The 14360-nt window shown below is 43.7% G+C and overlaps 1 protein-coding gene across 1 annotated transcript in view; it reads right to left on the bottom strand.

Moving 5' to 3' along the window:
* Positions 1–4995: 4995 nt before the first annotated feature.
* DPT (dermatopontin) overlaps positions 4996–14360 on the bottom strand; it is a 30952-nt gene continuing 21587 nt past the window's right edge. Inside the window, exons 3-4 of the mRNA XM_003414886.4 lie at positions 8010–8117; positions 4996–6196 (exon numbers count right to left, since the gene is read on the bottom strand). Of these exons, the coding sequence (XP_003414934.1) occupies positions 6130–6196; positions 8010–8117 (175 nt within the window). The 3' untranslated portion in view covers positions 4996–6129. The remainder of the gene's footprint in view (positions 6197–8009; positions 8118–14360) is intronic.

The raw sequence follows: 14360 nt of genomic DNA, 5'->3' as shown, positions 1-14360 counted from the left end.
CCACTTGTGGTATTTCTGTTACGGCAGCACTAGATGACTAAGACACCGTGTTTGGGTTTATCTTGGGCCTCTACATTTACTTATTTGTGAAATATTTGTTGAATACCTACTCTGGGTCAGTCTTTCTTCTAGATGCAGGGGATACATCAGACAAAAATCCATGCCCCCTAGAACTCACATGCCAGGTTAAGACTTAACAACAGTATCCAAATTAATATAGGCTTACACCTATTTTACCAACTAAAGCTCTGTCCCTTAGTCCCCAGTCTGCTCGGGGCTAGTCAACAAGGATTTAACTTGTGTCTACCAAGTACCTAGTACTGTGCTAATTTTGCTTAGATGTTGATTTCAATACAGGTTCATTGGTAATAAAAACACCAAAATTCGCATTCAGTTTTGCAGTAGGATGACCTAATACTTTCTGAGCGTGTAGTGACTACTGTGAACACCTCTATCAGTTTGTCGTACTGTGGTGGCTTGTGTGTTGCGGTGATGCTGGAAGCTATGTGGCCAGTATTTCAAATACCAGCAGGGTCACGTACGGTGGACAGGTTTCACCGGAGCTTTCAGACTAAGCCAAATTTGGAAGAAAGGCCTGAGCAATCTACTTCTGAAAATTAGCCAGTGAAACCCTATGGATCAGAACAGACTATTGCCTGACTTGCTTGCTTTGGATACATCATCCAACAGCCACCCCCGCACCAAACCAAACCAAACAAAAAACAAACCCACTGCTGTCGAGTCAATTCCAACTCACAGCTACCCTGTAGGACAGAGTAGAACTGCCCCACAGGGTTTCCAAGGCTGTAAATCTTTATGGAAGCAGACTGTCACATCTTTCTCCTGCTGAATGGCTGGTGGGTTTGAACTGACAACCTTTGGGTTAGCAGCCGAGCACTCTAACTGGTCTTGGGGGGCGGGTGGAGTGGCTCAGGGAAGGTTTCGAGTGGAGCTTACAAGTCAGACTTCTCCAGTGAGTGGAGGGGGTGGAAAGGCAGATCTCCAGGTACTGTTTCATGGACTCGTTTCTCGCTGGCCATATGACAGGCCGAACATCTGTTCCCTTGTCTCTGGGGATGGTGAGAGATGTTGGAAAGAGCAGGTAATTCTGCATATGAAATTATAACCCAATAGGCGGCCGTTAGATGAAAGGGTCTGGCTCTACAATCTCTCTTTCCATGAAGTCACCATACGCTCACTTTTCAGCTAGAACACCATTCCGGAGCTGAGCTGCTTGGCAGCTGGTAGCCATTTTTGTTCCGTGAAATTAAAATTACTTTTCTTTTCTGTTTATAAACATAATCAATGGTAATTGTTTTTAAAAGTTGGGAAAGGCAGAAAAGAATTAAGAACAAAGAAGTAAACAGGAAAGTTACCATCCAGAGTACATTCTGGAATATTTCTCTTCAACATTTTTCACTGATACAGGTACATACGCACACATTCACACTGACAACTGGGCCCCTTCCAGTCCATAGGGCCTTTGTTAGGGCAAAGAGAAGAAGGAAGTGGCACACTGGGAGATTTCCAGTGCCTGAGTAGGTGTTTTAAACACTTGCACGGTGGCATCTAATAAATGTTTTAAAGCTAGTGTGGAGGTTTAGTCGGTTTTCAGTTTCTGTGAGCTAATGGATGTTCCAGTCTGTGAAAAGCTACGAGCCCCATGGAAGTCTGAGCCATGTATGAACATATTATTGTTATCCCTTATGATGACTTTAGAGGTGAGTGTGTTTTCTTACCCTTGTTTACAAAAGAGTAAGTTGAGTAAAAAAAGATCCAACATGTTAACGTGTAAAGGACAACACACCCACGTAGGTTTAGGTACTGTTTTGTAAAAGGTTCTGTTTACCTGGCCTCACCAATTCCAGACACCAGGGTGGTAACCTGGTTTAGGTACCACTCCTTAACAGTAACAAAAGTCGCTTCATGAAAGTTGATCGAGACTTTATAAGGTGAGTGCATGCTGCTGGTGTCATGGCCTCTCTTCTATTACTGTCCTTGATGTGCACAAAAGTTTGGGAGCAGGCTCCATAGAGCAGCACCGTCCCTGAGTAATAGGGGGAGAAGAGTTCAGGAAGAGGAGAAGAGAGCCAAGTAGGCTGGAGGCCACATGGGTGACCACCCAGAGACAGGGAAACAACTGATTGCATGTGAAAAACAACAACGACAAAAAAACTTAAAAGAACGGAAACGTCCAATGTGGATTTTTAAGTTCTTTTTCTGAGTTTGTGCATTTACTGGTGCTTTCGTGAGGATAGCATTTCCTGAAGGAACTCAAAACAGTGTTGACTCTTTTGGCAGTCAAGCTGCTTTGTGCACGAAGATGCAGGACAGAAGGAGGACTTCCCCAGGCATAGAACTGAGGGACTCATGGAATCCCCCATAGATTTTTAAGGCCAGGAGGCTCCAGCTAAAGTGTGACCTCCAGATAGATACAGTGAATTACAATTAAAATGTAAAAATAGTGAAATGGCATCGTGCTCATGTGAGCTACCAATCCCTCCTTAGGCTATTTGAATTTCCTGTTGGGCCTCCCAGACCACCTTGTGTTACCTGGGAAACCTTCCAGAAACCAACACATCCTTTTATGCCTTTGATAATATTGTTTCGACTGCTTGGAATGCCACCGTCTCCTTCCCCATCCTAACCGATCATCACCTTCTACTGAAATTATACCTGTCACATACCTACCAGATTGTGCTGCGATGGCTTGTTTACCTGTCTGACTCTTAGTTGATGACTCCCTGGGATGCAGGGACTGTGGCTAGCTCAGTGGTTGGCATACAATTAAAAAAAAAAAAAATCCCATTGCCATCGAGTCTATTCCGACTCACAGCGAACCTATAGGACAGAGTAGAACTGCCCCATGGGGTTTCCAAGGCACACCTGGTGAATTTGAACTGTCGACCTTTTGGTTAACAGCCATAGCTCTTAACCACTACACCACCAGGGTTTCCAAAAAGCACTCAGTAATTTATTGATTAACGCAAAACAAGCACTTAATCATTTGTTGATTTAGTGACTGAACAAAGGAATAAATGAATGGATGAAAGCCAAATTTAACTCCCGCCTCTTTTGTAAATTTTCTCTTTATCGACCTATGCTTATAATCCATCTTAGCTGATTAACTTCATTTCTAACATATCCTATGAATACCGCCATTCCTCTTACTACGTTTCTTGGGTACTTACGTGCAAGACCTAAGCAATGCACATTTAATGCTGGCAGCAGCCCCGTGGTGCTGGAGCACATCCTGCAGCAGTCTGCCTTCCTCGTCTCGCCCCTTTAGACTGCAGGCCCTGTGAGCCAGGAGTCCTGTCTTTTCTGCCCATGATCTCATCTTTTTGCGGCTACCATCTGGCAAAGATATCGGGAAAGGAATTCCTGTCTGTCTGTACTGGGTGACGAGGAAGCTGTGGCTTGGGAACTTGCCTAGTATCACACACGCACTCTCTATCAGTCCGGGCTAAGACCCGGGTCTTCAGCCCAGTCCCAGGGTCCTTCACCTTGACAAAGCCCCTTACGAATAATTCAGGGCAGATGTTAGTGTTCATGGAATTGCAAGAAGCTGCAACGATTACCTAGACAAATGTTCTCATTTTTGAGATCAAACCTAGAGAGGGGAAATGGCTTATCCAAAGTTGTGGAGCAGGTTAGTAGAAAAACAGATTTGAGTCATAAAAGCACAGAGAGCGCTTGGGATTTAGTCCTCACCCTGACATTTAGTTCTTACTGACTGATACATAATATAAAGCATAAACCAAGTTGATACTCTCTTTACTGTCATTGTCCTTGGCCTATATGCAAAGAATAGTTTTTTTCTCACTAAAAACTTCTCTATCCCATTTGACGCCCTTCCCGCAAAACAAACAAATAAACCCATCGCCATCAAGTTGATACTGACTCATAGAGATCCTATAGGACACAGTAGTAGTCCCATAGGGTGTCAAAAGCCCCTAGGGTTTACAAGGCTGTAAATCTTTATGAAAGCAGACTACCACACCTTTGTCCTGTGGAGTGGCTGGTGGGTTCAAGCCACTGATCTTCTGGTTAGCAGACAAGTGCTTAACCACTGCACCACCCAGCTACATCCATTGGCCCAGACATCCCTTACTGAATTACTTTATCATTGTTCTTGACTTGTGTTCTTTTGCAGTCTCCTGGACTGCTTCTCCCAGCAGCAGGCCTCTCCACCCCCACCCACCCTACCCCCTTGCCCTCTGACAGCCTCTCACCAGCCTTTCATTTCCTCAAGGCTACCAAGTCAGCCAGTCAGCATTGCTTGTCTTCATTCCAGCTGTGCTCCACACAAAAAGGCCACTTCCTGGCTGCTGTGGTGAACCAGCTCTGCAACTGCTAAAATATCAATGGATCCCTTTGTGAAAAATAGCACGGTGAAGACTCTTGTTGTAAATTAAAATTGCCAGACAGATGGAAACAATGATGTAGAGGAAATAAAGCAAAATCAAAATTTTAAAGCAAAGGAGGATACCCTTGTCTCCGCTTTCCCCATCAAAACGCTGGGCTCTCACAGTGGGAAATATATTCACCATCTTGACCGGGTAGATGGGATGGATAACAAGGCAGATGAGCTGTGTGGCTTTGCCAAGCGGGGTCCACTGGATAAGAGGAGGAGGGAAGGGCAGGTAGACCAGAAAACAAAAGTAAGCCATGTGGATAAAGGGAACAGGGGATTCCTGTAATTAATAGTTCATGTGACATGGTGGTGGAAGAGGGCTGCAGGATGTTAAGAGAAAAACCCAGACAGCCTCAAATGCAAAGAACTGAGTTTCCCTCCTTTGTTCAGTCCTTCATCAAAGCACTTAGCACTATATGTTTTAATCATATGATTTCCCAACCACACTCTGTCATTGTCATCAATGTACCCCTGGTGTTTTGCACAGTGCATGGCACAGATCGCAAAGTTCAGCTCTATTTTCTAAATGAATGGATGAATAATTGGAAAGGGCAAAGGTAAAGAGCAACAACTGACCCTTAACATTTGCAGCATAATAAATGTCGATATTTTTATTCTTTTTATGATGAAGAGAGTACAAAGGGTTGGGAACAGAGAAATCACAGGATGAAGAAAGATAGTGTACTTTTTTCCAAAACACCCCTAAGCTACACATAGAAGGAAACTGGAATCCCAGGGCAGTCTTCCCTACCCAGCCAGTCAGGACCAATCCAGGTTGAGTTTGCCAGTAGCTCCTTGTGGCTACAGGGCATATGCCAGCCTTCCTAGGAGTCCTAGGCATTTCTCCAGGTGGCAACCAAACCCCCTTCTCTGCTGCCCGGAGCAACCTAGCACTCTCTTCTCTCCAAGCTCCCAATCTGAGCTCGGTGCTCTGATCCTTTCTCTTCTTTCTTCTTTTTGTCCTACTTGAGACTGATTCTCACAGGCTCCTCTGGCTCCGGCACACATTTTCATTACTGGGTTTATGAAGATTCTTTCTCTGATTGAGGAAATTCTTCCAATCCTCTCAGCTCTGCTTCCAAACACTTCCACCTCCACGTTGCACCTCCCATAGCCCTTGTTGCTAGACCACAGAGGTCCGCACTTGAACTTCTAAGCATGTAAGCCTCGTGTGGAGGGGGATATAGAAGCGTGTCCCCTCAAGGCAGGGGAGCTGCCCTTGGTGAAGACTCTGGGTTTCATTTAACAGATACAGCTCTGGAGAACCTAGAGGCACCCCTCTCCAGGCTCTGGCCCTGTGCCCCACCACACTGACACTTTTCACAGGCACAGCTCAGCATCAGGCCTACTTGCAGCTCATTTTGCCATGAAGGGAGGAGCAAAGTTGTGATAGGCGCTCCTGGAGCCAGGCTTTTCCCTAGCTGTGGGCATTCACCCCGGATATGTGATGTGCAAGGAAGCCATTGTCAGTCATATACAATGGTTGCTATGGAACGTGTTGAAAGTGAGAAACATGGTTTAATTGTGGATTTTATTACAAGTGAAATACTAATCAGGAAGGCCCAGGAAGCTGGCATTGCAGCTACCAGCTCAGGGAGAGGAAAAGAGAGCAGCAGAAACAGCTATAGGTGTCCCAACTGCTGCGAACATATATGGACACCTTCAGGTCCCCTGCCCCCTTTTTCTTCACCCAGGTTTGATTCGAGGCAAACCTAAACGTTTGCAAATTCACAGTCATAGTCAGTCATCCGGCACATTATGAACTTCCACTGGCGATCCCTGTGGGGAGAGAGTCAGAAAGCTAATGTCACCGAGAAAAGACACCAAAGGAAGGACCCCTGCTGGGGGAAAAGCAACGAAGGACAGTTGGAGGATGCAGGAACTAAAGGGACACCAAACTTCACTTTGCTTTTAGAAGACACCTGACAGACCATCAGCTGGGAGGTCAGGAGTCCTGGACACCTCCTCACCCTGTTCAGGTGACTAGGTGATGGGTGTGGAGATCCCTGCTCATCACTAGGGCTCAGTTCACCACTGCTCCCTCCCCGAGGTGCCCCGAGGGCATATAGGTTAACAGCTTGGAAAAATTTATTTAACATGGTCTCCATTTCATTCTTAAGAGTCCTCTTTTAAATAGGCCCTCCCTGGGTGAGGCAGACAGTTAAAGCTTCAGCCAATGAAAATCCAATGGAGTTCTGCTGACACACTCGTTGTCATGTGTCAGAATCAGCTTGACAGCAACTGTTTTATTTTTTTTTCCCCGTTTGCTCATGTATTCTTTCTTTACTGAGTATTTACCAAGAGGTAAGTTCTGCATTATGCACTATATGTTTCCCTTCAGAAAGCACCATTACAGAGAAATGAAGTGAGGGGAAACAACTCTAATATCTCTTAACATGGAAAAGAAACTGCCTGCCATTTTGCATAATGGGAATTGAACTGCGTATTTGTTGCAGAGGGCAGGATGGGTGTGGGGGTGCACAGGATTGCTCAATTTTGAATAACGTGGTGTGGCTACATTTCAAGGAATGCAAGTCTATGTTCTTTACTCATTCACTGAAGAAAAAACACACTGAGTGCCTTCTCTGCATGGCCCACCTGCGTCCTCGCCTTGTTTAATAATGATAACAGCCATGACAACAATGGCTCTAACAACTGGTCACCTCGCACCTCCAATAAGGCCGGCACCGCACTAGCTGCCTCGCCTTAACCCTCACACGGATTCTTCGTGGAGATGCACTTCGAGGCTATTTAGTGCTGTTTTTAAATTCTAGGCCATATTAAATACATTAGCTCCCACTGAGTAAGATGGCATTTCGTATGGAAAGACGATGTGCACCAACGACCAGGCTCCCTCAAGTTCACCCCGTTCCGTTAGCTAACGAGCTGGTGTAAATCCTACTCGGCCGGCAAGACATTCTCTATAACTTTTCAAGAATTCATTTGCAGTGTGAAGTGATTGCCACCTGACAAAAAGTAGGCCAAGCCAGCCTCCAGCACCTGTACTTACCCAGGCCTTTCTCTACACCGACAGCTAGAACCCTTGTTTTCTCTTACTGTTTTGTACCTGAGATAGGATTGGGAGCTGGTTGCGAAGAAAAGGGAAGGAAAAGAGCTGATGCTGTTTATTTTTTAGATAATTTAAATTCTCCCGTTTCGCTCCTAAATATGGTTAGTGAGTTTTATGGGTTTCTTCTCCCCAGCCTCCTCCCCTTCTTTTCTCTCTCCTCTCCTACAACCCAAAGTGGGGGTCACACAGGGCCAGGAGACCAGAGAAAGTTCTTGTCTTCTCTTTCTGAGGACAAAGCGCTCTTGGAAATGAGTGAGGGGATGAGCTTAGAGCATGATGGGACACCACATTTAGGATTCTCTGCTCTGGAGCAGGCCTAAGGTCCATCCTCATCTCCAGGGGTGACTGCTCCGTGAGGTGGGCTCATGAGACCTGCTCACTCCCCTTCGCTTCCCGTTGTTGCCAAACCCCAAGTTAGTTCCAGACCAAATAGAAAAATAAATTAGGGAACCTGAGATCAAAATTCCATACGTGGAGTTAGTCTCTGGATCCTTTAAGCCCACACCCATGAGAAAGACGTACCTTTCCACTGCAGAGAAAGTGGTCGCTGCTCCTCGGATATAATAATCATAATTGTAGGAAACCATGTCTATCTCCTCACCATAGTGGCCTGGGTACTCTGTTGTCAGCCTATATGGAGAGAACAAAGCATTAGAGGATGAAGATAAAACACCTTATGACTGCAGGGAGCAACCAGGAAACATGAATGTAGCAGAGAGAAAGTTTGAACATCTTGGGAGACCCAAACTGGGGTTATATGGCCTCCACCATTCCAGGCTGTGAAAAGACTGACAGCTCTCCTCCAGCTTCTCACCTTTTTCCTGCTGTTAAACTCCGCACTGAAAAAGGTGCAGATAATTCCCAGGCCTTGAGGAAAATATTGATTAAAGTCAATATCAGTATTAGCCTCATTCCGCTGAAATCAACTAGAATGGTGTTTTCAGACTGTGAATTATGACCCATTAGTGGATCATGAAATCAATTTAATTCATTACATCTAGCTTTAAAAAAGAAGAAAAAAGAAATCAGAATGTGTTGCATGCAAGAAGGCTTAATTTGTGTGTGTATATAAACAAAGTGTGTTTTTATAATGTACATATCATGTGGTAGTTTAAAATCTATTTCTTACTGTACATCATGATAAAAAAAGTGTTTGAAAAATATATAAGGAAAATGTGAGCTCTGTAAGGGTAGGGATCTACCCTTTGCCATTGTTTCTCTGGCACCTGAAACAGTAATAGGGACATAGGAAGTGTCCGCTGAATAAATAAATGACCTTGAGAGTCACATAATCTCAATTTACTGATCTATAGAAGATTTTGGATTCACCAGCTCCTGCAACCCTGTCGGCCAGCAGCCTACTGACTGAGCTGCAGAGTTTGGGTTTGTCAGCCCCTGCAAACACGTGAGTCAGGAGAAGCCTCTAGCCCGCCAGCCTCCACAATTGCGTGAGCCATTTCCTTGAAACAAATTCCTCTCTATCTATTTATGTGTGTGCTCCACTGGTTTTGCTGCTCTAGAGAACCCAGCCCAAGACGTTACAGGTTTATTGTTGGGACTAACACAAATACGTGTAATATACTGGTATGTGGTAGGTACTGAAATGTTAGGAGCTATTTTGTTTATTCTTTCTTCTCCTCTTCCTTCCTTCTTTCTCCTCGGAGGTTATAGTCAGTCCTGGGCCTCCCAATGAGTAGGTCCATGGTGATCCATCCTGGAGTAAATCTACCCATCTAGCTCTTCCCAAAATTCCATGGTTTCCATAAGGCACTGAGGACCTTCAGAATCAAAATAGTCCTTTTGAGGACCAAAAAGGTTTCCCGAAGTTTTAAACTGAATCCCCCAGGCTGCTCTGAAAACAACTACTTAATGAATGCAATTTTATCTAATTTGGGTTCACCAAGTCATTATGTATTGATAATAGAAAGATCTTCCCCTATGAAGACTGAATAATCTTTCTTTTACTGTAAAGATTGTCATAAAATCTAGAAATGATAGATTTTTAAACTGTAAGGGCTCAATGGAGGATTTAAGGGAAATCAATGGATAGCTCAAGAACACCTGGAGTTAGCTAGAACCCTGGACTAAAACCTCACTCTCTTGATCTGTAAGTGTTCCTTTTTCAGTATCATGCATCTCTACCTTTCCTTAAGACATGGTTATGCTATATTGGGGTGCCAAGTCCAACCAGAGTGAGCTGCCTCTGTTTTTGCTTAATGTGGCCATGAAAGGAAATAAGGCCCATGAAGGGAAAAAAGTTCCGAAATCCATTTTGTGTTTCTAAAGAGACCAAGAGCCAGGACTTCCTCTTTCAGGTGAAAAGTCAGAGAAATATCTCATAATTGGACCTAGTAGGGTCGCTATGAATCGGAATCAACTAGACGGCACTGGGTTTGGTTTGGTTTTGGTTTAGGGCCTCACTTTGGCTCCCATTGGTTTGTGATCTACTTATCCAGAGAAAAAAGAGGAGTTTGCTGAGAACATGAATAATGTAAATAGGATTGCAAAAGATTGGGCTGGGGTGCGTTTTCCTTTTCAGAGAGTGCAAAACATTTTCCATAACTTTTTAAGCCATCTTTGGAGACAGTATAAAAAAGCTAAGGAGCAAACATTTCTATTTCTGCTAAGACAGCATCTACACATGGCAGTGCTGCAGTAGGCTAAATGCAATCAGCAAATCTATTTAGAAACAGTCAGGCTAGATTTTTATTTTCTAAGTTTTCTTCACCACTCTGATCTGCCCTCAGATTACCTAGCCAGTTAAATACATTTGAAATAGAGAGGGAAAGAATTGCATTTCTTTAAAACATCAGGCAACTTTAAACTTCAAAGGGGGAAAGAGTTATCCAATGCTCTCCTTTACTAGCATTCTCTGTTCTTCATTTTTGGTGGTAACCAGACACAGGCCCTTGCCCAGTTGGACAGTTTGTGTTGTGAAGCCTCTCTGTGGAGGATTGCTATTCAGGGCATTTCCAGAACATTCTTGAGAAGGTGTGGTACATGTCTATCTGGGTCCCAGTCAAGTTTTTGTTTTGTTTGTTTGTTTTTTGTTGTTGATTTGTTTGTGGTATAAAACCATGACATCAAGTTTATAGTGTTTTATTGAACCCTAGATTAAGCGGGACGGAGGGAGAGGTTGGATGTTGATGGAAATCACCTTTACTTTGTGAAACCAAAAATATACGGGGAGAAATGACCCCATTCATTGACAGACAGTGAATGTCCCAAATACCATCCTTAGCAAAAACTGCTGTTCAATATGGCCCAGGATTCTGTGTCTTAGAACTAGATAGATGTGTCTCCACTGACATCTTGATGATATGACCAAAAAAAAAAAAGTCACAATAAGTGAAAGCTCCTAGTAAGAGTTCCTCAGAGAGAACAGAATTTAAACTTTCAGAACTAGACGCTGAGGTAAGGGCCTAGGAACTTGCCAGGAAACAAAGAGACTAGGAGGGAGCAGAACAACCAGGGTTTCACACCCCAGGCCCCTGGACTTCCTGAGGGTGGATGGGGAGGTTTCAGTGTGGGTGTAGCTCTTGTGAAATTACTAGGCCACTTCGGGCAGCTTTTTGGCAAAACACTTTTCATACTGAGCTCTACCACACATTCCTAGACCAATTAAAAGAATCAAACGAGCCTTCAGCTTGGCACAGTGAAGGGTAGGGCAGATCAGGAAGGTGACTTTATTCGATTTATTCAAATGAGTCTATTATTTAAGCTCATTTATCCTGAGCCTTATTAATTCCTTTTCAAAAAACTACTCTCCCTTTCTTTCTCTCTCTGTGTCCATTCCTCTTTCCACTTTTGGATGAGTAGCTATTCGGAGGAAACTTCTCACTTCACAATCCTTTTTCTTTCTTCCACAGGCAAGACAGATAGGCAGATAGATAGATAATTTCCAAAGCTGAGTGAGAACGATAACATAGAACCACTGGTACAACTCTTTGGGTCAAATGAGGTTGAACAAGATGGAACAACTTTAAGTAATATCTTAGTTATAAGCTGAAAAAGGCCCATTCGAATTAAATAAATTTTTAAGATTGACATAGGATTTTCTCACCTAAGATTCTTAAAACACAGAAATTATCAACAGATCCAACTAGACTCTCAATAAATGTTTGCTGACCAATACAATCTCACAGACTGGGCTGCTGATCGATGTCCTAGCTCCTTTGTGATGAGAATAAGGGAGCACAGAGCCAAGCCCTGACATGTGCCATCACATTCATTTTAAAAAGAAGAATACAGATACAGTCTAGTTACATGTGGAGGCCAATTTTACTCACCATCAGAGGTCTACCTGAGAACAGATTAGGTTTTTAATCATTAAAGGCAATGGTATTTTAATCTATTTCTCAACAGAAAGTAACTCAGTTTAAGATTTAGTGAAAACTCGTCTCGCATAAGCCCTATTGATTACTAAGTGGTTGCCCCAAAAGCCAAATTTCATAGCTCTGGGATCTGTTTGTTACAATTGTCTGACGAGCCAGCAATTCAACCAGTTGCAATTGAGTTGATTCTGACTCGTAACGACCCCGTGTGCGTCAGAGTAGAACCGCGCTCCACAGGGTTTTCAATGGCTGATTTTTGGAAGCAGACCAACATGCCTTCCTTCCGAGGTGCTTCTGGGTGGACTCGAACTTCCAATTGTTCATTTAGCAGCCAAGCGTGTTAACTGTTTGCATCACCCAGGAACTCTTGCCAGAAATTAGGACAAGTGGTTTACCGAGAGTCATCCTGGAGACCTATGTTGCTGGATGCGTGCCGCGACAGGTGTGCCATGGACAACTGGACCTTCTCTCTGAGAGGAAGCTTTCATGTCCCAAGTCAACAAGTGTCACATCCTCAACCTCATCCTACTTTATGGGAATACCAGAGAAGCACACACGCAGGCTCTCTACCATAAAAACTGGAAGAAAAACTCAGCATTTGTATGTTAACAAACCAGAATAGGATACTTGAGGTTTTTGTTTCTTAATAACAATAGAATGAGAATGTTTTCTAAATTATTAAGAGCTAAGCTCAAGCTCAAACAACATTTTGAAAAGCTGCTTCTGGATGATCCCATTTCTTAATTCTGTTTTGCTCCTATTATCTCTACTACCCAATTATCACCTTATTTTCATTATCTTATTCTGATGTCCTATTATTTGTCAGCATCACATATTTAGCATTTTATTTAAAAAATAGAATACTATATAACCTCTTGTTTCATGATGATGACCAATATATTGAGGTTTTTGCATCATATATACCTTTTATGATCTGGATGGAAGTTCCTTAGTGGTACAAAGTGGTATAAACAGTTAATGTGCTTGGCTGCTAACTGAAAGGTTGGCTGTTTGAGTCCACCCAGAGGCACCTTGGAAGAAAGGCCTGGTGATCCACTTCCAAAAAAGTCAGCCACTGAAAATCCTAAGGAGCACAGTTTTACTCTGACAAACATGGGGTCACCATGAGTCGGAACTGACTCAACAGCAACTGGTAATTTTGGTTTTATGATCCAGATCAGTAGTGGGCATGGAGGAGAAACTCAACGTTTGTAGAACTGATGTGCTGATGTTGGCCTACATTCTACGTCGAGGTAAATAGAGGATGTCCCTTTCCGACAGTCAAATCATTGAGAAGTCCACTTGGCCAGGGCAAAGTCACAGAAGCTTCACAGACATATCCAAATATCCTGAGAGACCAAACTACTGATCTGAGGGTTGGGGATCATGGTCTCAGGGGATATCTAGCTCAACTGTCATGACATAGTCCATACAGACTATGATCTACATCCAGCTGCGGTAAGCAGCAGCTGGAGTCTTAAAAGCCTTTGAGCAGCCATCTAAGATATTATCTACTGGTCCCATCCCGGCTGGAGCAAAGGGGAATGAAGAAAACCAAAGACACAAGCAAAGATTAGTCCAAAGGACTAATGGACCACAACTACCACAACCTCCGCCTTACTGAGCCCAGAACAACTAGATGGTGCCTGGTTATCACCACTGACTGCTCTGGCAGGGATCACAAAAGAGGGTCCTGGACATAGCTGAAGAAAAAGGTAGAATAAAATTCAAATTCACACACACATACACACAAAAGACCAGGCTTGCTGGTCTGACAGAGACTGGAGAAACCCAGAGAGTATGGCCTCTGGACAATCTTTTAAGTCAGTACTGAAGTCACTCCTGAGGTTCTCCCTTTAGCCAATGATTAGACAGGTCTATAAAAACCCGTTGGACAGGAAAACTGGACAAATGCAAACAGGGAACCTGGAGTGGAGAAGGGGAGAGTGTTGACACATTGTTGGGTTGGCAACGAATGTCACAAAACAATTTGTGTATTAACTATTTTGTGAGAAACTAATTCACTCTCCAAACTTTCACCTAAATCACAATTAAAAAAAAAAAAAGAGTATGTTTGTGACCAACCCTTTTGCATGATGCCTTTCTAGGTGAGGTACAAGGAATGAGAATATTTCAGTCTGGACTACTTTGTCCGTGGCATGGTATCCTCAGTAGGTGCTACATCAGAACCTGTTTGAATTATTGCTGCAAAGATAGGGAGAATAAAGCCCAAATGCAGTTATGCGTAAAGGAAGGCATCCACATAGGAACAGGAACCCTGGCTTCCTTTCCCGGGAACTGAGGAAGCTGGCCGAGGGGAACTGAATGACAAGCAGCTCTGCTAGCACCGAAGCGCCCTCCTCTGCAGGCAGCTGAGCCTGGGGGTGCATGGAGGGGACTCCAGTGCTCACATCTCTTCTCTTTTGGCATTGTGAGTGTTTATAACTTAATCGTCCAAATATGTACCACAACACAGGACAACATAGCCCCAGGGATATTTCTGGCTTAAATTTTCCACATTTCTCCCTAAAGAGCTGAG

This window comes from Loxodonta africana, chromosome 3, assembly GCF_030014295.1.
Source record: "Loxodonta africana isolate mLoxAfr1 chromosome 3, mLoxAfr1.hap2, whole genome shotgun sequence".
Taxonomy (NCBI): domain Eukaryota; kingdom Metazoa; phylum Chordata; class Mammalia; order Proboscidea; family Elephantidae; genus Loxodonta; species Loxodonta africana.
Note: the sequence above shows the minus strand (reverse complement) of the source record. Positions and strands in the feature narration are given on the sequence as shown.